The sequence below is a fragment of the Dromaius novaehollandiae genome, chromosome 1 (genome assembly GCF_036370855.1).
Source record: "Dromaius novaehollandiae isolate bDroNov1 chromosome 1, bDroNov1.hap1, whole genome shotgun sequence".
Lineage (NCBI taxonomy): Eukaryota > Metazoa > Chordata > Aves > Casuariiformes > Dromaiidae > Dromaius > Dromaius novaehollandiae.
The window spans coordinates 118,986,905-119,013,429 of NC_088098.1; the positions used below are offsets into that span (position 1 = coordinate 118,986,905).

The 26,525-nt window shown below is 38.3% G+C and overlaps 1 protein-coding gene across 3 annotated transcripts in view; it reads left to right on the plus strand.

Moving 5' to 3' along the window:
• Positions 1 to 26,525, plus strand: part of SIM2 (SIM bHLH transcription factor 2) — a 59,054-nt gene that overhangs the window by 15,691 nt on the left and 16,838 nt on the right. For all 3 annotated transcript variants that reach the window (XM_026121483.2, XM_064524822.1, XM_026121484.2), the window contains exons 4-7: positions 2,652 to 2,760; positions 17,843 to 17,928; positions 20,254 to 20,453; positions 24,255 to 24,361. In XM_026121483.2, the coding sequence (XP_025977268.2) occupies positions 2,652 to 2,760; positions 17,843 to 17,928; positions 20,254 to 20,453; positions 24,255 to 24,361 (502 nt within the window). The remainder of the gene's footprint in view (positions 1 to 2,651; positions 2,761 to 17,842; positions 17,929 to 20,253; positions 20,454 to 24,254; positions 24,362 to 26,525) is intronic.

A 26,525-nucleotide genomic window follows, 5' to 3' on the forward strand; every position in this document is an offset into this window, starting at 1 on the left:
AACCATATAATTTATTTTTTTAAGTATTCAGTATTTCACTGTAGGCTTTAAAATAGCAAACATACACTATGCCTAGCAGGAGACTGTGGTCAGTTTTGAAATTATGTATACATATTTTGGTTATTTGACTTTTACTTAGTCCCCGTCTTTTTGCAGATGGCTTTATGTGTCCACTCGCATTTCTACAATCAATTTTGGTTTCAGTGTTGTATGTTCATCCCCTGCTGATTTTGCTGGGGTTGCAAATGCATCAGAGTAGAAAGTGTTCCTGTGTATATATTGTATATTGAGAAAAAACAGTCATTAGTTTGACAAAGCACTTTAGTGTTGAATTTTAGATATAAGCCCTGGGATGCAAATTATCTTTTGGATAAAACTGTGACCTTGAGCCCAGTCCTCTGAATCATGTGAACAAACACGTACATCTGCAAGTAGTCCTTTTGGAATAAATAGTTACTTTTGGAAAAGCAAGATATACCATGAGTTACAGTTTGTAAGAGTAGATGCACGTTAATGTGGTTATGATTATAAACAGTACTAGCAGACACGCGATAAGATCTTTTGGATTACTACGGTTCATATTGCTAGTCAGGCTAGTTGGTGTTGTTTTCATAAGAAAGTCTTTATATTGAAGGGAGAGATGGTTTGAACATAGCTACCCATGAATGATATTTTGTAAGTTTCATTCTTTGATGCAATTGGTTTAATTTCAGAGGCAAAGCATGCTCTTCAGCAGTATGACTTATAGCCAAAGTCAGAATAGTAAGAACAGGGACATACATGATATTTCTTTCAGTTCGAACATTGATGCCAGCTGAGCATTTCTCCAAATGACTTTTTTTTCTTGTGCTGGTTTACTAAGCATATAGGCCAGTGAAATACCTATCACCATAAGAATTACTATAGTTTTTGAGAAAAATTATAGTTTTATGTATCTATAGATGATTATGATATTTACAGAGATAGCTGTGGACACTTCTTTTTTTCATATAATTACAAACAAACAGAAACACGGAGAAAAAGCATGACTCAGAGCAAGATTGTGTATTCTCCTCCCTCCCCCGTCACTAAAGCTTGAATATGGAGTGTTACTATAACAGGTTCCCACCTATTATAATCCTGAAAAGGAACAGTCAGTGCTTTTTAAGGAAAAGTCTTAGAGAAAATTGTATAAATGAATCAACATAGTTAAGTCTTACTCTCTCTTTCTTTCTTTCATTTGTTTGTTCTTTCTTTCTCTTTTGTTTTCCTTTTCCTTTTTCCTTTTTCTTTTTTCTTTTTCTTTTTTCTCTCTCTTTCTCTTTTTCTTTTTCTTTTTCTTTTTCTCTTTCTCTTTCCTTCTTTCCTTCTTTCTTTTTCTTTCTTCCTTCTTTCTCTCTCTCTTTTCTCTCTTCCTGTCTTTCTTTCTTTTGTGAAATTTTACTTAAATAAATGGGCAAATATCTGGTTAGAATATCAGATGTTTTTGTTTTTGCAAGGGGGAGTTGTTGGAAAGAAGCAATGGGGAATGGATGGCTAGAAAATGTTCGTTTGCATAGTCCTGGGAAGAGACATTCCATGAATAATGCAGAAAATGGAACTATGAGAAACATTTTTGGAAAAAGATTGCTTTGTGGATGGACAACTTCATTTATTCCAAAGAAAAGGCAACTCACACATCTTAGCAAATCAGTAGGACTGGTCCAGAAGAATAGGTTAAATTACTTCACCTCTCAGCTGTCTCTGATCTTGGGGGCCCAAGGCACATCAGGCCACACTGAACAATTGGGCAGCCTGACACTAATTTAAAATACAGGCTCAAAGTATTGGTTCATTCCTTAAATCAATTACTCCATCTATCTGAGACTTTTGTTGGTGAGTTTTATACATGGCAAACAGAGTTAGCAAAAAGGACATACGATGCACTCCATTCTTTTTTTTGCACAACAGTTATTATGGGTACAACAATGGGAAAGGCAGAAGTATGTTCCTGTGCGAGCAAAGTTTGAGTGAGAAAAGGAAAAACATGGATATTTAAGACAGATCTTGTCTTTTTCTTTACTGTGCATGTTTACTTGAAGCAGCAAAGGCTCAGTCCAGTGCCTATGAAAATATGGAAGCTTATCTTTTGAATTTAGTGGCTATTGTTTTGAGCCCTACGTACTACTCTGGATTGAGTGTGGTGGATGGCCTTTGAAAAGACACAAAAGAAATGTGTAAGTCTAATGGTTTTGTTCAGATGGATGAACTGCAGGCTGAACGCAAGGTGATTGTTTTGGGGAACTTGTAAAAACATTTTTTTAAGGTATCTCTCTCTCTGAGAGATGTTAACGCTGTTCACAGAGACTTTATGCTATTTTGTGTCAATCTAACATTTCTACAGCTGCTCCAGTTTATCACTTCATTTGCCATCTCTCTCTTCTAGCAGCTCTTCTGTGTCCAGATTATCACCAGAAATTCCCACAAAAGCCCCCTATGAGTTACTGCTAAAGAAGGAATTAATTCAGTTTAATGGTATAATTTAGAACAAAGTTTTGATACACTAAATTTATGTTTAAAAATGGTGTGAAATTACACAGATGCAGTATGCACAGGTCACTGAACAATGCTTTGGGGATGGGAAGAAGGAAAAGCCAGCTGCAGTGCTTCATGTGTTACATGTCCCTTTACAGGTGGAGCTTACTGGTAATAGCATTTATGAATATATACATCCTTCTGACCATGATGAGATGACGGCCGTTCTTACTGCTCACCAGCCTCTTCATCCTCACCTCTTACAAGGTACTTTTATGATCTGTGATCAAACTACCATTGCAAAATTACAGAAAGTAACAACACTAGACCGAAATGTGACAAGTTCATATTTATCTGATGTGACGCTATGTACACAAATGGAGGAGGAGCATGAACTTGAAACTGTGACCCAGGATTTTCGCTTGTAGCAGTAAAGAAAGTAGGGTATCCTAGATTAAACAATGCTTTTCATCCCATGGAGTCCTTGCAGTTTTAAGCTGTTTTTAAGATTTTACCCTGTGATCATTTTCTCTCTCGTTTTATCATCACAGCTGATGTGGAATGTTGCCATAGCCTAGCTGTACACAGCTGCAGCTATGCAGTCTTAGGGAAAAAAAAAAAAGAGAATGCATTAGGCAATTTGGAAATAGGAGGACACTTTTGATGTTCTAAAAACAACTGCTAAATTCAGAGTTTGAACAAAAATCCAAAACCAACACCCTCCACTGTAGGAAGAGCAAAAATGGGTTTTGTAAATGATCTACATTTAGTGGCTCTCTTTTAAAAGATGATCCCTCTAGGAAAACAGTGTCCTCCTGCCCTGATACTGGCTCACTGATTCACCACGCCTCTCCACAAATCCTTTTCACGTGCTGCAGATGGTTTACCCATGTGTACCCATGCAGCATGGTGCTAAGCTGGATGCAGTGTCAGGGAAGACTCTTATTGATGATGTGAACACCTGCATCAGACTGGAGTGTTTAGTCCACTATGGCTGTGCTTAGACACTATGCATAAGTATTAGCATAACCCTTTGTGTATTAAGTTGACACTTCAGTATTGTAACTACTATACAACTAGTAATGATATGCTTCTCTTTATACCATCTTCTTCAGTAGCTTTCATTCTCTAGTGGCAATTCTTTGAACTTCAAAATATTAAAAGACTTTGGCCCCATCATGTTCAATGTACTTTCACATACATTCCACAGTTGCCTAATCAGTAGTATCTCACATCATGCCAGTTCTTGTCTGGCCTTCTTAAGACACACCTCCTAAAAAGCATGAGGTGCTTTGGGTTTACATGACAGTTCTATTTAGGACTGGACAGGGTTTTTTTACATTTCTGGTACCTGGGCTGTTTCTGCACTTGATCTCACCTTAGTTCTGTCTACTGTGACTCCACCAGCACAGAAATAGGTACCCTCTGAATGCAGGGAAGTTTAGCATGCCTGGCAGCATACGTACTGCTGTGAGGTGGTATTAAAGAACTATATTTGCTTTCCTCTCTCTTCCTCCTCCACAGGTTCTCTTTTGTACCCCTTGGTGACCTGAAAAACAAACCCTTCCTTTCCTTATACTCTACTGCTGTTAGTTGCTACTTGACTGTTTGATAGTTTGTTCATTCCTCTTTCTCTCAGGGAATTTTTTTTCAGGTTTAATAATTAAAAAAAAATGTATATTTTTCCTTTTCTCTACCTTACTGATAAGGAGAGGGGATACCTCTGGTATAAATCCATGACTTTTCATGCAGTTCTGGTGGTATCCAGGGTTGGTATATTCAGCATCTTGCCAATGGCAATAGCCTCATGTTTTTATTGTAATATATTTTTACTTGCTAATTGGAAAATTTCTATGAATTTAAAATCATCGACAACTGACAGAAAATAATTTCTATGTCAAACGCAAATAAGCTCTTAGCTATTCCTATAGTCTATTAAATGTTACGTCTCTGGCTTACTAGAAGCAGTGAGATAGCACCCTAGTACTGCAGTTCTAGAAGTTATTTTGGTTCACAACAAGGTATTGCCTGTTTCTTGCTTACATTTGTATTTCTCTGGATGCTTATCGTGTCTGTTAATACTTATTTTCTGGAAAAATTGAGTGCCTCTCATTTTAGCTGCTTGTGGTCAAATTCTTTAATTCCTTTACAAATTGTCCTCACATTCTGCATAGATACTATTTAGTGTTATTAGCATCGAGTTGTAGTGCAAAGGTAGAGGAAAATTTACTTCGAAATGGCTGGTGATCCATTTTTATATATTTTGTTTTGTGTTAAATTTTGTGAGGTAGAGGAAATGGATAGGCTGTGTTCCTGTTTGTATAGCGATTTTTTTGAAAATCTTACTTGAATGTGTCTCTTCCCCACACAAGGCATGGAACTAAAGCATTAAAATATACAGAATCCTTACCTAAATCTTTTCAAAATGAAGGATTGATCAAATACTTTTTTATGGTATTTGCCTTCCCTGTGCAAGTTATGTCCTTTTCTTCAGTGGATGCATTTAATCTTGAGGTATAACCTGAAATACCTGGATCAGAGAAATCAGGGCAGATTTCCTAGGGGTCTTCAGTAAAGCCCTGAAACTTCTTAGTGAATGATATGAATAAAGCAACTTATCTCTAAATCTTAGTAGGTATCCTGAATATTTAAATAAAGCATGGAGTTCTACACATAACTTAGTACAGAGGGAAGTTGATTTAAAGTGGATTTTTATTTTATTAAAAGGAAAAACAAAGGCCTTAAGATCAATTTTTGTCATTTCAGTTTGGTTTTGTTTCTTTTGATCTCTTAAAACATGTCTGACTCATCATCTCACTGGGCCAAATAAAAACTTTCCCCTAATAACTTAATTACATTATAGATGTCTCCAGTCTATGATATTACCCTGAAATACCTCAGAAGTAAAATCAATATTGCACTGCAGATGCAGATATTCATAACACAGATTTACAGCTTGACTTTACCTGCTCAAAATGTGTTCTTCAGCTGCATCTTAGATGCATACATGTATTTTTAGTTCATTTGCTATTTCAGTGGTTGTAGCACGATAAGATCTCTTATGATAGAACTAAAGTCATGAAGGTAAACATACATATCTATACTTTGTGGTATTCAGTTACAGGTCTTGAATAACCCAGAGTACAAGTTATTTTTGAACTTTTGTCCTCCAGTTTCCCAGTCTTTGTAAATTTTGATGCTTTCCCTTTATTTATTTATTCGTTTGCTTTTATTTTTCCTCGTTGTCCTTTGTTAGTCTCTTCAGACCTTCCCCTTGCTCTCCAGTGGTTCATCAGTTCCTTATAAGCTTTTCTAAAAGACCAAATAGTACATGAGAAAGCTAGAAGATTTAAAGCTGTTGAGTTCTAGAACTTTTATTTGCATGAGTTTTATTTCTCATGGAAAACAAATTATCACTTATTGCATAAAATCGGACATAATATGCCTTTCTTTGTATAATGCTCACTGTCTCATTATTCTCTTCAAATATCTCAGCTTGGTACTCAAAAAATAATATATCAGTTTAAAAAGCATAAGCCTTCCTAAATTACAACTTTCTATTAAAAAAAATATTCATACTTTCCTAACATTTCTGGTACAACAAGGCACATCTTCAGACATGAAGGCTAGATACTTTGTTTTTTTAAATGAAAGTGAAGATTCTTGAATAATCACATGCTTCCAGAAGCTGTGTCTTTATAGCAAAGCTAAATGTAATAACATTTGGAAAAGTGGGAGTTGATAAATTAGCTGTTGTGTCTTCGCTGTTCAGATAAGTCCAATATGATGCTACAGTGAGTTATGATAAGGGAAGCTTTTGGGCCAAGAAACTGGAAGGCAGCAACTCTGAGAAGCATCTAAAAGTCATAAAGGACAAACAGCTCAGTGTGAGTTTGTGTGGTGATGCTGTGGCAAAAAGTTGTAATGGAAAACTGTTGTGTATATAAGCGGGGGAGTAGTGAACAGGAATAGCGAGGATGAATGATTGTATTCTTTATATAGTATTAGTGAAATGGACACTGAATTATTGTATGGAATTGTGTTGTCCACTTAAAAAAAAAGGACAGTTTGGAGAAAGTACAGAAGGGAACCACAAAAATGATTGAAGGACTGGATATGCCTATAATGAGAGATGAAAGAACACCATCTGTTTGGTTTATCAAAAAGAAGTTTGGGAGGTGACTTGATTACTGTGTATGAATACTTCTAAGGGAAGGAAATACTGGGAACTAAGGAACTGTCTGTTTTAGAAGAGAAAAAACAAGCATCAAGGACAAATATCTGCAAACCGAAGCCACAAAAGCTCAAATTAGAATAATGCATACATTTATAACCAGGATTTTGATTAACCACAGGAACAAAATATTGAGGAAAGCAGGGGTTTCTTTCTCTTTCGATGTCTTCAGATCAAGGCTGTATGCCTTTCTGGAAGATACACTTTAGGCAAACAGAAGTTACTGAGCTCAGCTCAGGAGTAACTGAGTGATGTTTAATGACATGCAATGTACAGGTTAGACCTATGATCTAATGCTCCTTTCTGGCCTTAAAAATCTATTAGCTATGACTCAATGAAAGCCATAATACCCATGATCTGTGGAGGCTTTGGAGAATTTCAGCTTTAAATTACAAAGTCTTTAAGCTGCCTTCTTCCTTGCATGACCAGCACCGAAAATGTAAAGCAATATGTACTGATCCCTTGCTGTGAAGGAAGTCAACAACTGGACTCTCTTTCTGATGCTGATTGGGTTGGGGAAAAATAAAGTTCTTTCTTGCATACACACAGTAAATATAGGGTATGCCTCAGTGAATCAACTCACATGAGTCATTAGGCCAACTTTGCACCCAGGGGTGCAATTGTAATGGAATAAATCCATTATATTCAAGTGGAATGGGTTAGTAACAAAAATAAAGAATAATTTGATGTCTTTTCCAAATGATGTGTACTGGCTGTGCTCAGATATCAGATGATTTTACTGGCCATTCACTTCTTTGCAAATATCACTTAGAGTATTTCTGGTCTTCAACATGTATCTGTGTACTGGCTTAGTCTTGTATATGTGAAGTCTTACACCTCAGAGTTTTGTGTTCCTTATACTATCTGTATCTGTTGCAAAGCCTGATACCAAGATTCCTGGGCCTCTGCCCCAAAATCTGCAATACTTCAACAGGAAACACTCTGGGAATTGGTTCATGCAGTAGTGCTAAGGAACTGATCTCTTCGATGCAAAGAAGTGGTTTCGATATGTGCCATCTTTTCTTGAGCACTTACAGCTCTGAAAGTTTCTCTTTTCTGTTTGTTCTAGTAGTGGAATTAACAAACTGGGTGCACTGTATGAGAGTCTTCTGCTGTGGCAGAAGGTATTCATGCAACGTTGCGGGGAGCTGTGGGCTCCAAGATGTCGGATGATGTGGTAACAGTAGTTTCTGAATCTTGGAAGGCTGTGAGGTTACATTTATGGCCAACTGGAGAAACTCAGTGCATGCTACTTATCTCTCCCCTTCAGTACAGGAGACGTAGTAGGCTGTGGTTGTGGTACCGTGCAAAATTTTGCCTGGCCAAGCAATATCTCCAGAAACTCGTGGAGGCATGTGAGGACCTTGCCCCTTTACTTGTACCTAGCATAGAACTAAACACCTGTCAGACTGATAAGTCTGATATGCTACAGCTCAAAAGCCAATTTTGGTACAGCATAGTGGTGCTGGTGTCAGGGGAAGGGAGGAGGGGTGGGGAGGGGTAAATGCTGGCAGAAGTTTGTGGAGGAACTTTTACAGGGTGCTTTGTCCAGAGGTGATAAGCATTGTGAATGTGTCTGAAATAGTGGCTGGCTTTTAGGTTATTATTGAGGATTGCAACATTAACTACCACACTGTTAACTACATCAGCTCCTCTTAGCATACTAACTAGAGGAAGCAACATACTGATGTGGTCTGGGATGCATGTAGTGAGATTAGTGAGCACCTTATTCTCTCCAAACGATGTTGCTGTCAAAACCGTGTTTGTAGAAGTCATTTTTTCAGAAAACTCTTTAACACTTACAAAAGCATAGACTAGCAGGCTTGCAGCAAGGTAGTACCACACACAAAACCATTTGGAGGTTGTTGGGAACTGCTGTAATTCTGCACTGTATCTACAGGAAGAGGAAATTTTTGTATGAAATATCACAGCAGTGCAAGCTGGGTGTTAGTACTCAGTCCATCTGTCATGACTGCAGCTGAGTACAAGCAAGCAGAAAAATAAGAGATAATAAGAGATACTTGCACTTCAGGTTGACTGAGACAAGCAATTAGGCAATGCTGAGAGGGATTCCATATTGTGTGTTGCTATTCCATGTATGTGTGTATTTGGAGTTGGCTGGTTTGACATTATATGTTTTGTATTGGTTTCATATGCTTTTTCTGAAGCTTCAACCCTTTAAAAGTTCTACAGCTTCCCAACTTATCCGCTGACTTGCAAACCAAGGCATAGTGTACTAAAAGCAGTTTAGTAAGAAAACCCAGAGTAGACAAAAGTGGAATACTACTGCTATTGTAGACATACCTGTTTTCTAAGAACTGGATAATTCTTACATGGTTGGATAGATATAAGCCTAGTAAGTAGTACAAGGAACGTGGAATACATTGTGTCAGACTTTCTGAACACTGTTCCATGCTTTAAGGGCACTGTTTCAGTCCAGCTAAGATGTAAATGCCAGTACATACTTTTCCTCCTGAGGTGGAACACCTTCTCTACACACATTTTGCTTGATATCAAAGGAAGGGAGTAGAAATTTGTACATCTGGAAAGATTTCTGTTACACTAGATTTTAAAGAATTTTTTTCTACTAGTACATATGCAAAAAAGAGAAATGTTGGTATGAATTTTTATTCTAATTAATTTTAAAATGTTTTATGGGAGAACTGTTATTGACGGGTAATGGTTTAACATGATGATCCTGTTACCACTGTTACAGTTATTTTAGACCAGGGAAACCTAGAAAACATTACTATTTTAGATGTCTGAAAGTGGAAAAGAAGGCAGACTCCTGGCATCCCACTAAAATTTTTTTTTTCCACTGGTAATTAGCAGTGAAGTATATCAAGGAGAGTAGGGTGTCTCAGAATGCAATATCTAGACTTTTTATTTCTGCCCGGTGGCCTCTCGAGTTTTTTTGCTAATAAAAGTTGGAAGTGTAACTTGCAGGAGCAAAAGAGAGTTTGGGCCAATGCTAGCAAACTGCTGGATTTTGATAAGAAGAATGATAACAGTGACAATTTACCTTCTGCAGCACTAACAGGATTCTTGATACAATCAGAACACAGAACAAACTGTCCAAACGGGGAGGACATTTGGGCAGATCTTGCAAGCTTGGAATTCGAAGACAGGCTGGCTAACAACAGAGCTGTTGCTTTCCTACCACAGCAAGAGCATTGCAAGAGCAAATAAAATCAGCCCAGAAACTTCAACTTTCAACTTAGTATGTGCATGGGAACTTACTGTCTATGTCTACCCATAACTTTGCCACCTATGGCATTTATAGTTTATCATTCAACTGCTGCCACTCAATTACTGAAAAGGAGTATTCTCAAAGGAATACACTTAAGCCTGCAATCTACATGTGTATCTACAGATGCTGCAGCTGTGACAGGGAGAAGGGAAAGTATGTCTAACAATGTTTTATTTCTTCTCCCTTACTTAGAATCCAGTTTTGACCACATATACCAAGGAAGGACAGGGAAGTGTTGTGGTTTACATTCATCCATTTGCATGCAATATTTCACTTCACAGAATAGTTCCATAGACAGCCTCACTTTTGCACTGTTTTCTGGCACAGCAGTAAAGAAGATGGTGGTTAATACACAGCACACTTGCAGGTCTGATTCCTGTTTTTGCACTAGCCCATCTCCAGGCCTACTCCTAAACTTGTCTTGAGGAGAGGCCACCAAAGGCATTTGCAAACCCTTTCTCACCATCGCCTTGTTGGTCAGTTCTGGATTCTCAGCTTCAAGGTCTTCCTTAAAACTCTGCATGCTATTGCACCAGCCTGTCCTTTGCATGATCTCTATGGTGCTTCTACCCTTTTTTGTTCTAGAATTTGAAGTCACTCACACACTGAATACAGGGATGGAAGGTGATGGGCTCTGTGGCATTTGTCTCTCTTGCTTCTCCAAAAAGCTTTAGCCTTGTTATGCCCTTAAAAGAGGCTAGCCAAGAAGCTCACATGCTCTTCTAGTCAGCAGTATGCCATGTGGGACCCAGATGCTTTGCCGATTACACAGGAATAGGAACAGAACATGTGCAACTTTATAGTACAGAAGAGGTAAGATGAAAATAACCAACTGAAGGGGAAAAATATGCAGGGAGTTTGGGGGATGGGCATTAAAGTGTTATGCAGACATGAACTCATGATGTCTTGTGTTTCCACCCTGTAAAACAGTCTGGCAGGGACGTGGAACACAGCTTATCACACATTCATGCCTTGTCTCCAGAGGAATGCACTGGCTTGAAGTAGGTGTGTGCTTCCATACAAGCTGGACTTCAAGGAGGATAGAGAAGCAGGTGACAGTATGCACAATGTTTCAGTCTAAGTGCGCTTTGAGAAAGGTTTCCATTTGCCATGCTACAGTAGAGCTTTGACATTGCACCCAAGCTGCCCTGTAGAATGAACAGTGATGTGAATTGATGTGGCACATCATCGGCAGGGTAAAGACCTCTGTTTTGATGCTGCTTCATAATCTGTCATAGTGACAGATGAGGCATATGTTTTTAAAAGAGTACATGTTGTAGCGCTATGCAGTTTGTAGGCTGGTACATATCATTTTACAGAGTGATTCTGCAACAAAATGATGCAATTATTTTGTTAATTTCAGAACTTGTGAACTTCCAGAAAGAGATATGAAATATCTGGAAGCTTTTACCTTACAGAAAATGAAGGTATAAGAGGTGAAGCTGTGGAAAAGCTACAATGATCTTTGCTCAGCTCACAGTACAAGCAGTGGGCAAACCGCAGAATTTTGTGACTGCTTTCTTTCAAAAGAGATGAAGGATGGAGTAGAGAGCAAGGATGGATTTCATAGGTGCACCCCCAGGGATGGACAATTCTGGCTTCCATAAAGCTAACCATAATTTTACAGAAATGCTTGGAGAATCCTGTTTGGCAGTCGTGCAGTATAAGTGAACAAATACTCAAATTCTTTATCCAAAATAGCAAGACTCATTTTCTGTACCATGACATTTATCCTGTTTACACGAGTAAAAAAGAAAAAATCTCTAAAATATAAGCAGGCTATTTTATTCTTAAGGAGTGCTTACAGTCAAAACGTATTGCTTGATATACCAGGTTAGGAAAAGGAAGGGGATAACTGAAATGGCATACTTGTACAAATGACATTCATGCTGTGAGAAAGAAATACATCTTTTGTACGTCCAGAGACAACAACACTTCTCTGTGTTTCAGTCACAGGTTGCTGTGTTTCAGTTCTGTGAGGATGTTAACATATAGATAAGACTATGTGGTGGGATTTGAATTAGGCCATTTGCTATCTGTCTAATTTACAGCTTTTACTGAATCTAATGGAGCAGTTCTTCACAGAAGGAGCCTCTGTAAGATGACCAGGCAGTATAGTTATATATTAGTGGAATAGAAAAAGTTCTCTGAATCTGAGAAGGAAAACATGTCATTTGATAATGTTCTGGCTGAAAAATAAACTATGATATATTTGAAATTGCTACCTTGGACGTGGAGATAAACACTGACTTGCAGCACCTCACGCCTGTAAAACTCAATATAAATGATACCTCATTTTCTAATGCCCTCTTAAAAATCTGATAGTAGATGTATTGAAAAAGTCAGAATCTCAGTAACCTCCTTACACCCTTCCAAACAAGAAAAGCAGAAAAGCTGCAAAAGTCTGCTGAAAGTATATAATCACTTTGATCAAAATTAATGTTATCCTTGGATTGGTTTTCACTTCCAAATATTACCAATCATCACTTGGGGAAAATGGTGAAAACTGGAATTCCAGGATAAAAACCAAGAGTTTCACAGGTAATTCTTAAAAAGATTTCAATAAAAGTTTGTGGAGCAGTGGGGAGAGGACTGTCACTTTGGAATGTTAGTCATTGATACAGGGCAAACAAAATCAGAAATATGTTATCATGAATAAATCCAAGCTGTAACAAATATTGAAAGTGTCTGGAATAGAAGAATAGAACTGAAGTCGCATTCCACATAACTGAATAAAGAAAAGCACTATGCCAAAAAATGGGAGGGTAAGCACTCAGAAAGAACCCTAAAGCCCTACTTTTCATCTCTAATTCCTGTACGCAACGTCAATCAGTAAAGTTCTGGGAAGTGTTAAAAGCTGTATTAAGATGGTTGGTCTGCTTCTTAGGAAGCTATCATCAGAGCATTTCAAGAGACAGCAATTCAGAAGTGGGGGCAGAGCGTCCTTTTTAGCTATATCAGCTATTGAGACATTTTCTTGACTCACCTTCTGAAAAAATCTTAGAAGAATGTACAAACTTTTAAAGATTATTCAATTCAGTTATGAAAAGAAGGAGCAATTCCCTAATTATTTTAAAAGTACTTGGGAGAAGGAAGCAAACTACATTCATGTAAAGGGGGAAAAATAGATGCTGACATGGAAAGTAAAGACGAAAATGGGGAAAGCAGCCCCATATTGCAATACCTTTGCCAGTAAAGGAAGGCTGCATTAAAACCTTTAGCAGTAATACACAGATATTTGTCAAAAGTTGTGGACAGCTAGGGCAAATGCTACAGAAGGTGCAATTAAACAGATACATTTCATCGTTTGTGGTGGACTTAGTGGAATAACAGGTATTTGAAAAGAACAGTGCTGAGTAAGAGATCCAGCAGCAGTGACATCATGAATTGCAGCAAAATTTGCAATCTCCATGTTTTAGAACAGAGGTGACTGCTCAGTTAATTGGAACCTGAACTGACTCGTTCCAAAATATGTGGAGAAACTACTTTGATATGGAAAAGCAGGACACTGTGCAGTATTCTAGAAAACAAACAAACAAACAAAACACAATGACCTCCCCACTCCCATTCTCTCACAGACTCACAGATGCACACAAACACTCATTCACAGTCTTTACCTTGAAACCTTGCAGACTTCTCAGAAATTTGCTGTGTAAGATTCATCTACTGTTGATCACAGCCTTTGGGATACCAGAATATATAACATCTTCATTTGGGCATGCAAGTGTATTCCTTTTCTCCGTATCAGACAAAGCATGTGTAAAAGGGTAAAGAATAACACTGCTTGTAGCATTACTAACACAGCTATAGTATGCTGTGCTAAGAGTAGCACAGCAGTAGGCTTTGGGGACTATTCCATGAATATGTCATATCAGTGATGTGTGGTGAACAGTTCACTGTCAGTCCATAGTTTTAAAAGGTTCTTGTACTTCAAGTGGATGTTTAGGCTTGCAGCTTGTTGTCAGCTCTCCAGTTTCTCACCTCCTTCTGGAAGTTGTAGTCAATGGGACGATATAATGTACAACACCTCCTGCAAAGATAAATGTGAATTTACACATAAGGCTATACTCTGGTCTAAAATATCTCCAGTTACCACACTATGTGAAGGTGCAGTCCTCTCAGTTCCAGGTGTTGTAAAGGTGCACTTCATGGTGCACAGTCTGTTAAAGTACAGTTTAGCATGGCAAACATTTCTGTGCTTAATTAAGTCACCTTTTTTTTTTGCAGCTCTCAAAATACTATCTTTTGTAAATACATCAAGTTAGATCCGTTCAAACACACACAGACACTATAGACAGATATTAGTGACCTATTAATCATTATCACTAATAATAATATGAGGTACATCCATCCTCACCCAAAGAAACAGGGTTTCTTCTGCTTGGAGATAGAAAAATCTTCAATATAGATCCACTTTTATTTCTTAGTCTCCCTTCTGGTAAAACAGAAACAAAAAAGCAGAAACAAAGCTTAGCAACATGTAGTAATCAATATAATAGGGTGGAAAGGATTCTTCTGTGCTATGTATGGAAGACAAAGGTAAGAAAAGATTGTTAATAATAGTTTTCTTTGTTACCTTATCTGGAACTTCTCCTTCTGTAACACTTTCTGGTCTACTCAGGAGCATTTTGTTTCCCGGCCTCTGTTAGTTCATGTCTGCAACTTGTTGGTTTCATCTTTTCTCTAGAACAAACAAGCAAACTTTATATTTTAGCTTAAATTAGCAGTTGATACATTTATGCATAGATTTTTACTGTCTTCTTTGCTTCTTCCTTTTCCTTTAAAGGAAAGATGTTAACACATCACTTACAATGATGCATTTATAGGTTTAACTTTTCAGAAAATTTAAAAACGGTGATTAAGCTTTGGTTATTAGACAGGTATGAGTATTCTCTAATACAGAACAATGCTTCCTTCAATGGTACTGCTATTCTGATTCAATTGTAACATTTTACTGTTCATTATCCTCTCTCAAACTTTCATATACACATGCTTAACTTGCAGTTCTCTCAGCCTTTAAGTGCTTAAGAACTGACACCACTTCATCGTTTTCCCCTCTGTTTCAAACCTCTTGTACCTTTTCAATAACTTAGAAGTCTTTTTTTATCTAAGATTCTTTGTTACTTACAAAGTCAGCCTTAACCTGCTGGCTTTAACCTTAACCAGCTGGGTCACCATCCCAGCTGGCTGGTTACCAATGCTACAGCACTCTGTATCCTACTACACTATGGGCGCATGCTACATTACTAACAACTGTGTTACAGGCTCCCACAGCCCAGAACACCCAGGGGTGGTCAGGCTCTCCTTTTCCTCTTCAGACACATTCAGCTTTTTCCAAAACAATGGCATCTCTCACAGAGACACTGGGCACCCACACAAACTGAACAATCATGCTTAATTCATGAACAATCATGCTTAATACAGCAGGAGGATCACTTATCATCATGTATACACACCTGTTTAGCCTCTTCTGATAAAAAGGAAGTATGTTGATCCAGAGCCCAGATTCTTTTTCAGCCACATGGGTCATCCCTTCTTTTGCTTAACCAAGAGATCTGAATATCAGCTAGCTCAAGCCTCCAGACTGGGAGCTCCCTGACAAGTCCCTAGTTACCTCATAGGTAACTCTCTTCCTTTAGATTGCTGGCGTGAGACGTGAGTGATTCAAGAGATTACCGTGTTTGTTGATTAAGCAGCAAGCTACTGAAAAACCAATAATTCAGTGATCAATAGTTAATAAACACATCATTATCATTATGTTACAATTATATCATTTTGTACTTTATTACACACAACTATAAAGCTACTAATTATCACTCTTCAATGTCACGAATCACATACAACTACTATTAAATTGCAGTTATGTCACTCTTCCCTCCCCAAACCACTTATAACTACCCTTCTTCGCTTACCACACAGCATCCTTGCCCTTGAATTGTTTTAATGAATCTCCTGGTTTCCTAAAGAGCCCTTAGATGGTTATGAGGACTGGTGTTCCAGCGGGACCTCTTGCTTACAATCTATCATTGTGAAATCACAAAGACGAGACCTCTTCTTAAATAATTAAGGAATTACTAGTTTTAAATAAAGAAGGGAAAATGTTGGCTTAAAGCCTGGTTACTGGTCTAGTTTTACAGACATCTGAAGACCATATTGTACATCATAACCTGTTCCTGGTGGAAGAGTAAAGTTAGAGCTACTAACTGTTTCTGTAGCAGTGTACTAGTCTGTATTAACATTTAAAAAGGAAAGAAGCAGCAAATAGGCTAAAGAAAAAGGTGCCTTGAAGGAGCTTGTTACTGAAGGAGACTATTTCAGGTCTTGTGGCAGAACATTTGGGAAGTTTAAGATACTGCTTCTAGTTCCACTAGCCATCTCTTTTTATAGAAGAATATTAGTCATTAAAATTGATAACAACTCTGTCCGTGTCCTAAGATGGTCTCTGTATCCTTATTACTGTGCATTAATTATTTTTCTCCCTTGAAGGGAGAAAATTATCCTTAGTTTGCATGCAGGTGACTGCAGCAGCAAGAGAGTATGCAGTAGTGCTAGGTCACACAGAAAATCTGTATCAGAGCTATGAATTGCACCAATGTTCCCAACTCCCAGACCCATTCTTAAATCATTAGATCATGCTTCAGCAATAGCAATCTGCACTGTATGGCTTCCTCCCGCCAAATTGTATACATTTGTGTTTAAAATTCTATAGTAGATGTGCCAGTTCATTTAAGTGCCTTTTTTTCCCTCCATAAGGATCTAATGTGTATTAGCAGGATAAATGGAAAATTCCAGTACTCAGGAAGGCTGATACTAATTGACATGCACTGTATGTTGCATTTATTTTCCTTCCACAGCTCTCTTAAATCCTTTTTCTGTGGTTGTATCTTAAGACATCTAAACTCAGAACTTAATGTAGAGAGTTTATTGGTTTCCAGGTAGTGGGCTGAGGCTCAAACCACTGCAGGTGTGTGGCTAAAAGGTGTTAATTGGGTGATGGATGCACAAAAATCAGGAACACAACTCAGCAGTAAAATCAAATTAAAGCAAGACTCCAGCTGACTACAGTGGACTTTGGATCAAACCATGCAGGGAGTTAGAAGGTAATAGACATTGAAACAAATCTGAAAATCCCTTTGGGTCCTTGATTTTCCCATTCATAGAAGCACCCAGTGAGTTTTCTTTTCCTAATACAGTTGTGTTCTGCCAAACTGCAGTTTTTGTTTAAAAAAAAAGTCAGAACTGATATCTAAACTGTTATTTCTTTAAAAGAGAATAACTTCCTATTAGGAGAAAATACTGGTTTACCTGAGCAATGTTTAATTTTCAAATTCCCTGAGGTTATCCATTAAGATATTTGCTTAAAAAACCCCTACCAAGAAGAGTTTGCAAGTCAGTGAAACAGATAGTAATACTGTATGTGAAGGCCAGAAGTTCAGCAGCCTGGACATGACTAGCTACATACGCTCAAATTATTACAAAAACAATGAATTTTCTTGTTTGTTTCTGTTGTTGCTTTCGAGGGTAGTTTATTAGTTTACCTACCCTCCAAAGGAAGCCTTTCCTTCCCTTTACCTCTAGGGGCTGGTTCCTAGCTGTTCAGGATCAAGGTGATTTACTAGTGAAGGGTGGTAAAAACAGAAAGTTGGAGGCCTAGTGCTGCTGACTTGCCCAGTTTTTACAGAGAATCCTCACATGAAGGTGAAATAAATCCTGTGGGCAGAGATTGAGTGGGAAGGCGGAATGGCTGATTTCTATTGCTGCCTAAGGCTGAGACATAAATACATCTATTAAATCATCAAAGGCAATGTAACGCTCAGTCTTTGAAATTTTTAGTAATAAATAATCTGTATGGCTTATGCTTTCAGAATATGAAATTGAGAGATCATTTTTCCTGAGAATGAAGTGTGTTCTAGCCAAGAGGAATGCAGGATTGACGTGCAGTGGCTACAAGGTAACGTATATAAACTTTTTTTTTTCCATATTCAACAAGCAATACAGTTATTTATTTACTTTTTTACATAAGTGTAGCTGGAAGCAAAGTCTGTGACAGAAAGAATCAGAACAGATGCAAAAATGCCACTGCTGTTTGGACAATCCCTCAATAATGCAACTGTCTCGCATAGTGATTTGGAGTCCAGCAGCAGATTCAAGTGTGCTTTGTGGCACGTTCCCACATCCTGATTCCCTGATCTTCCAGACTGGGGAATTGGCTGGAGCACACTCCCAAAACAATGGAAGGAATGGAATGAAAGGAGAGTGCATAGCTGGCTCTCGTTCCAATAGGGAACTGGAGGCAGGTGGGGCAGGAATCCAGATGCAGGAACTTGGAAGTCTTCTGACAATCCATGGCCTTGGTGTGTCTGTGCTCTGACTTGGCAGCACTTGGTTGCACAAGTCACCTCATTGGCCTGAACAGAATTACCTCAACATGAGACCATGATGTTGCTCATAAAAACCACTGATATCAACTCAGGGTTGAACCCTACTAAACTATCAAGTTTGTTTATAAATCTCATTGCTTGTATTAATTTTTAATTTATTACACAAGAACAGAAACCATAGCAAATGCTGAAATTCTACAGTAGCAACATTCAGACAGTTCTTATTTTCAGCTTTATAGTGTGCATTTGCTGTTCTTTGAGCCACACAGTGCAATTCTATCACTTATGCGTCAGGAGAGAAGGGTATTTCACACACAATCTTGTGAGGATTCATTTTGTTTGAATCACTCAAAAACAAAAGAAAAAGTTTGTAAGAGAAGAAGAGCACTCTTAAGGAACGTGTCCAAGATCCACACATGTATCCACCTATTTATACTGGAATGATTATTCTTCATTGCATGGAGCTCAGCTGCCTCCTAGCAAAAATGGTTTTGTCCCAAAGCTGAATTTGAAATCAGTTAAGAAAGTAGAGCTTGTAGTGATATTTTTTTCTGTATGTTTCTTTTTTGTTTATGTCTGCTAATCAGGGGAATCGCATTCTTTCTTCTTTTGTTCACTGCTGCAAGTTTACACATTTTACATGGTAAAACACTTGCAGGATGTATTCATTTAGAAAGATACTGGCTTAAATTTCTTCTTCTTAACTGTGCTTAGAGCCAGCACTTAATACTTTTGAAAATATCACCCGAATAGCTGAAGTGCAGGGAAAACACGTGAATCAAACAGTATGGGAATTAATAGGATCTGCTGTGAGATCTTAAACAAGTTTTGAGTGTTAGTTTGCTGTTGCTGAAAGTATTAATCACTTGCTGATTGGAAAGGAGGGAAGAAGGTTGAACAGGAGGAGCCTATTTCTAGGTGGCTGTTTAGTAGACTGCTCAGGAGTACCAAATACAATGGAAATCAATTCCTTTTTGCTGGACACAGATAAAAATCAAAATAAACAAATACAAATATTAAGCTGAAGAATATGTAGTATGTATTTCTGGTTCCCCATAAAGCCAAGTGACCTGCCTACTATTTGGAACAGAACATTGGCAGGAGCACAAATGATTTCTAAACACCAGCACTACAGCTAATAAATCTTATGTTCCTGAACATCCTTAAAATTACAATTCAACCCCCTCCCCCCTTAGCTGACATTGTGAATTTTTATAGACTAAACCGTCATGTTGAAGTCATCATTCCTGTCATGAGGAATTGTATTTGGAGATTCAGCAATCTGGTCTCAAGATACTGGCCTTGTTAATATAACAATAGAATGTCTTCTGAACTTAACTGAAGAATTTAAAACTCATTTCCAGTGTGTTTAAATATACCGCATTTAAGCCTTATAAATAGGCTGCCTTCATAACCATTGGGTTTTTAGTGTTTGTTTTTCATCAGAACAGTCCATCATTTAAAAAATAGATGCTTAGGTATACCTATGTGTGTCTGTGTGTACGCGTGAGACTGAGTCACTTTTAAAAGCAACTTCCAGATTTTTTTGGTTAATGAACAGGAATTCTGACTGTGTCTACAAGAAATCTATACCAAAGAAAGTTTAAATTACTAACTAGGATGCAATCTACATAGTGCCAAAGATCCAGTGTTTTAATACTGGATTAATCATGTATTGTTAACAGTAAACAAAAAAACTGCATTTACTGTGTTTTTCATGTCCATTTATAAACTGACCAGACTTCTGAAGACTTAACAGACTATACAGTAGCTAAAAATGTTAGAAGGGTTTATTGGCTTATAACCACATTAAAACTGGGGTGGAGTGTGTGTGGGGGGGGTGTCAGCTGACTTGCAGCCTATCAGATGTTGAGTGTATTTTCTTCTCATGCCAGGTGATCCATTGCAGTGGCTATTTGAAGATACGGCAATATATGCTAGATATGTCCTTGTATGATTCCTGTTACCAAATCGTTGGACTGGTGGCTGTAGGTCAGTCTTTACCTCCCAGTGCGATCACTGAGATCAAACTTCACAGTAACATGTTTATGTTCAGAGCAAGTTTGGACTTAAAGTTAATATTCCTAGATTCCAGGTAAGTGGCTATTTCATTCCTAGCATAAAATGTTTGAGAGGCAAGTTTTATGATAAATTGCACTGGTTTCCAAACAAATCAAAATAGCCACGAAAAGATGAAGTAATACAAAATTCATCTGGAACACAAAGACCATGTGGGCCTTTGAAGCTCTTCTGGAAGCTGGATAGGCTGTACTTCGTCTTGAATAGCAACATATAAGAATCGATAGTAATCAACAGTTTCAGAGTCAGCTGAAGTCTCCTTGCTGTGAGCAATATACAGACAAACAGTAATATGTTTTTGCCTTAAAGGACATACAATCCTAACAGGCAAAACTAGTGAAAAGGGATAAGGACGTATCCTCATCCATAATTTATAAAGGGTAAACTGAGACATTGAGACTGAATGACTTGCCAGGGTCATCCAGGAAGCTTTTGACAGACAGAGTACTAAGAAAACTTAGTCTCTGGCACTTTAGTGTAATGCCTTAACAATGAAACGAACCTACTAATGAAGTTGTTAGAATGAAAACTAATTCAGTTGGCCTCTAGATGAAAACACAGTGAACCTTCATTATTTAAAAAAAAGAAAAAAAAAGAAAAGAAAAAAAGCTTGGAAAAATGGCTAATGCTTATGAAAGAAAACCTCGTCTCCATTCTCAGCCAATATAGCCTGTCTATCATATAAGAAGACAAGCACACAAAACCAGAGCGCAAGGAGATGTGAAATGACTCATTCATCCCCTTTGAACCCTTGTATCTTTTACTATATAGTGATTCTTTGTACAGTGCAGTTTAAGATACCTTGAGGGGAAAAGCCCAGTTCCCAGATAATATAATGGATTTGACTATTGACAAGATGATCATTCTTTAAAAATCCCTGCATATGAAGCATTATGTGACATACTTTCTCATTTCCTGAACACGCTGGATTTGCAAGAAGCAGAAATGATTTTTATGTATAATAGTGAAAAAGAGTCTGTATCCATGACAGTGGGGAAGTTTTGCATGGTAGGTCAACCATGCGAGAACATTCTCCTTCTCCATGCTAAGGCCAATGAGATAGTGGGCCATCGGCTGCTAGAATACAAAGAGCTAATTGTTTCTGGAAACCTTTTCTTTTTGGCATGATTTACTTAATATAACAGCTACAAAGAAGCACAAGGGGTTCAGCAACATGTCTTTGCATGTGGAAAAAAGGAAATGATGTGCCTAAGAGGAACTGCCTGTAGACTGAAGTGTCTTCAAGGAGACAGTTTAACCAGAGGTGTTGACAGGAGTACACATACAACCAGTACTGCTGTATAGCTGTGTTTACCAAAGAGCAGATGTATGTCGTCTCTGTCCACATACAGGACAGTCTGGGCTATTGAGCATTACCAGGGCCCTTTACTCCTCCAAATGAGCAAACCAAATTATAGTTGCTCGCAGTAGGAATGTATTAGCAATAAGACAAAGGTGGTTCTGTCTTGCTTCTAGTATCCATACAAGAGAAGTGTTGCTAGATCTTTAGAGGTAACAGTTACAGCAGCCAGGCCAGTATTCCACTATATGGAGGAGCAGTTAAGTAAGCTTTTCTATACACCCAGCACAATGTAAAACATGCAGGAGTTGATTTATCAGGGTCACTGGAATAAGGAGACAGTCATTTGCACCTGAAGTGATCTGCAGCATTTGATTTTGGTGGTGCAGCTCATGCATCCAAGTGCTTTAAAGAAGTCTAGAGGGCAGAACTGATCCTTAGGGCAAGCTCTGTTTCCTGCTGTATGTGCCTCATTACATGCAAAGAACTATTTTCAGAGCCCAGGCTCCCTTCAGTGGCTTACTGAGGGGTTGTTTTTGTGTTAAGGAAGTCAAGCAGCTAAGCTTAGTTCCAGATTACAACTTTTCAAAAGTTTGGGTGTTCTTACACTCTTAATGATACTTTTTGGCCCATGGGAAGACCAACTTCAAAGTGAGGCTGCACTTCCAGAAATATTCACACCTGGCTTGGGTTTGGGTTTTTTTGTTTGTTTTTGGATTAGCTGTGTCCCCAGTTAAGTGAGCAAGATGAAACTGCCACCTTGCTTTGATTGCACAGAAGTCAGAAGGAGCCATGAAACCAGAACAGGACCTTATACCAGTATTTCAGCATGCTGGTTGGCTTAAGTCAGAATTTGGGATTCTGGAATTGTAAGTCAGGAGGGACAGGGCAGAGTGTGGAGGAGAAACACAAGCATGTGCTCACATAGCCTCCTGCAGAAAGAGAACACGTGCTTGCTCTGCATTGGCAGTCCCTGAAGCAAAGGCATGCATCTTTCCCAGATGCAGGAATGGCTGGGGAGGTATGGATATATTTGTGCTGTATTTGCAATAAGTCAGACCACAGAGGCATTTTTTTTGTTTGTTTGTTTTTCTGTTTTCCTTCAGAAGAACCTCCCCGCATGCCACTCTCTCCCAAGTAGAATGTAATTACAGCCCCCAGTCACTGTGGGGTCCACATGATTTCTTCGTGTTAGAGAGACAGCAAATAAAATGTATAGTGAAGAAAAAAAAAAAAAAAGGCAAAGCTTATGCAATTCCCAGTGACACATGCTGCTTGAGACCCCACCCCCCCATTTCTGCTGATACTACTGTGTTATTCTTTGATACAGAGCATGTCTGCCTTAGTGTTTTAGCTCAGACTGGAAGCATCTTTTGAAGTGAATGCCCTGACCATCCCCACTCACTACATGGCACAAAGAGGTCTTAGGCATATGAACTGGATTCCTTTTGGATGAATCTAAACTGGAAGACAACCTCCAGGAGCATGTCTAAGGCACTCCAATTACTACTGAGCTTTCAGTCCACAAGCCTGGACTAGAACTAGTCCAAAGTAAAAAAATATGTAGATGTCAGATCCTCAAGCACAGACCATTTTACTTTACAGATCTCCTGCTAATGGACTATGTTGTTGTTAATGTAGACAAAGGCAATGAATGCCTTTGTATGGTGCCTCTGTTCTGCATTTTTAGATGAAGAAAGCCCAGGACAGCATAAACACTTCCCAGCAACACTAGGTAAACAAATCAGATTATGGCTGATTTGTACAATGTACTTTAAATGGATTTTGTTCTCAAGCAACTGTGCTAAATAAACAGAAGTCCATTTTGAACCATGAAGTCTGACTTCTCAGGTGACTTTTAGGTCTGACCCAGTGTAGGTGTGACTTCTGTAGCCTGGTTCTTTAACATCTGAAGAGATGCTGCTGTTTCAGATTTGTTCCCTTATCCTATTTCTTACTGTGTAAGGAAGTTTTTCTGAAAGTCTAGCTTCAGCCTTCTTTTTTTAAGCTTGTGATCTTTATAGCTCCTTGTCCTTTCATGTTCTTAGGTGGAATAAGTTCCTGCTTCCTTCTTCTGTTAGGTGCTACCTTGAATTCATTTATAGACCATGATGACCAGCCTGTATGGACTGACATACATGCTAGGCTTGTATGTTTACAAAAGCAAATGAAAATTTGACAGCAGCACACAACAGTAATTTTATTGTTTCATGAATGGCTCTTCCAGTGGATCCTTGTGCAAAGGATCATGCATGACAGTGGCAAAAGCCCAAAGCTGAAATAATGAAAAGAATGCTTCTTCCTGCCTGTGTGTGAGGCAGACCAGGGAATAGCTGCACCTTGTTTTGGCTGGGTTGAGAGGTTTTAATTTCTGGTGAAGATGAGGATTCTGATTCCAAAACTAACATTTTGTCCTGCAGTTTTTAGGTACTTGGTTAATTGGCATAATCAAATGTTAGATTAATGAAACTGAATATCCCTAGAGATTTTGCTTATTATGCAGCCTTTCTTTTCTAGGGTGACTGAATTAACTGGTTATGAGCCTCAAGATCTGATAGAAAAAACCCTCTATCACCATGTTCATGGCTGTGATGTGTTCCATTTACGATATGCTCATCATCTGTGTAAGTAAAAAGAATGTTAGACTGAAATATATTAGGTAGAGCGAGAAGTTTTTCAGACAACAGGCACTACGCTGGAAAGTAGAGAAAGCTTTCCAAATCTTGACTGGAGCTAGACTTTCAAAAGTGCTTGGTTATCACTTAAGGAAACCAGCACTTTTGCAAATAAGCTAGATACTCAATATGCTGTGCTTCTGAAAAATATATCTGGCTACTTTTATCTCTCTACTTAAAGGACTTGGTCTCTTTTGAAAATCTGGACCTGATTCTGGGTGTTGAACTTTTGAAGGAAAAAAGCCAAAAGAGCAAGTGAATGGGTGAGAGGGGGAAAAAAGGAAAATCTGGACTATTAGCCTCTTTTGTTTAAAAAAAAATTTATGCAACAGCTCCCCAGTCCCATGAAACATGTTAGTAATATTCAGCTCACGTTTGAAGTGAATGCATACACAAAAAATCTTGAGATGAATGTTCATTAATAGCATATGGATGAGGTTTTAAGAACAGAGTGTCAGGGAAAAGAAACATACATTTAATAATTTCCCATCTGCCAACAGAGACACTAATCATATCTTCAAGCATCTGGATTTGGGAAGTAGTTCATTCAGTAGCACACTAATTTGAGAAGCAAATTGAGGGCATAGCTGAACTCTGGATTTGACTCAGTCTGCCACAGACCATACGATACAAAGATGAAATCCAAAAACGAATGTTAGTGATTTTTTTTCCAGATTGCTCTTGTAGGCTGAAAGTAATCAGAGTCAAATCCTTCTTTTAGGCTTCCCTGAAGGAGAGGATAGTCAGTTCTTCACCTGACTGTGTGATATTCATGAGGATTTGGAATATAAAGGAGGATGTAACTGTATTTGGCACAGGTCAAGGTTGAAATTCCAAGCACCAAATACTGTTGATGGCAGTGGGTGCTACACTTGAGAAAGCAGAAGCTGATCTTTACAGCACATTCATGTTAACTGAAAAAACATTGAAGGCTCTGGGCCATAACAAATCAAAAACTAGAACCACCAGGATGCACTGTAATGTCCCCTTGTGAGCATTCTTTTTGCAGGGTTAGCCTCTGCATCCAGGTGTGACTGTTGACTTGTACAAAACATCACTTGTTATTTTCACAAGACTACTTGAAATACCTACGTCAGCCAGTATATAGATGATTCCAATATAGCCACAATCGTCTCTGGAAAACAGGTTATCATTTTTAGAGTAGAGTCATGGATAGCTCTGTGCAGGTGGTAGAAGGCTTGTACTTTGGCCCCATTTTGATCTATGCATGACTGGAGTTTTAGTAAAGAGACACATCATGCTTACTAAATTACTCAATCCCCCTCCCCTCTCCCCAAAAACCCTCAACAAAACAGAATAAATAAAACCAGTTCTCTAGATACTCTGCCTGAATTACAGAGATAAAGTATTGTAAAGTTTAAAAACAGAAGAAAAATATGAGAAGATGAATACAAATTAATGAATGTTTCAAAGCAACAAAATGCCAAGAAGAGGAAAAATTAATGGCAACAGTGGGAACAGTGCAGAATCATGGTCAGAATAACAAGTAATAGTAATTATTGAAACAGATGTAAAGTGTACAAACTTCTGTGCCTCTGGGGAGCCACTGTTATAACTCCCCCACCATCCATCAGCAAATGTCTGAGGAACTGAACAGTGAAAGGCTGGAGGTTTTGACATACCATTCCGTAAAGCAGTCTGATGATTAAGTGTCATCTGATGATGAAACCTGGAGAGAAACATCTTACACCTAATAAGGGTATTAAGAAAAAAAGAAAACCCTAAACTAGGATAATCAATTGCTCTTTCAAAGAGGGAAAAAAAATCCCAAAGTGAAGACCGAAAGCAACAGAACTTTGATTTAAGCAGCATAGAGAGCAAAACAAAGGGAATAGTGAGGGGAGCAAGCTAGAAGGAGGAGAACAGGAGTGTCAAACTATGAGGAAAATGTAAATGTGAATATTTGCCTAAGGTGTGCTGGCAGCAAACAGTTTCCTGTTTTAAACATTTGATTAGCTTCCAGCTCTACAAAAAAGCCTCTGAAGTTTGAACTAGTGTTATTTATTTCTATAGCACCATCAATATACACACTGTTTACTCTACAACTGGGGAAGTGCGGTCACACAAATAATGTGACCCTGCCTAAAGATCT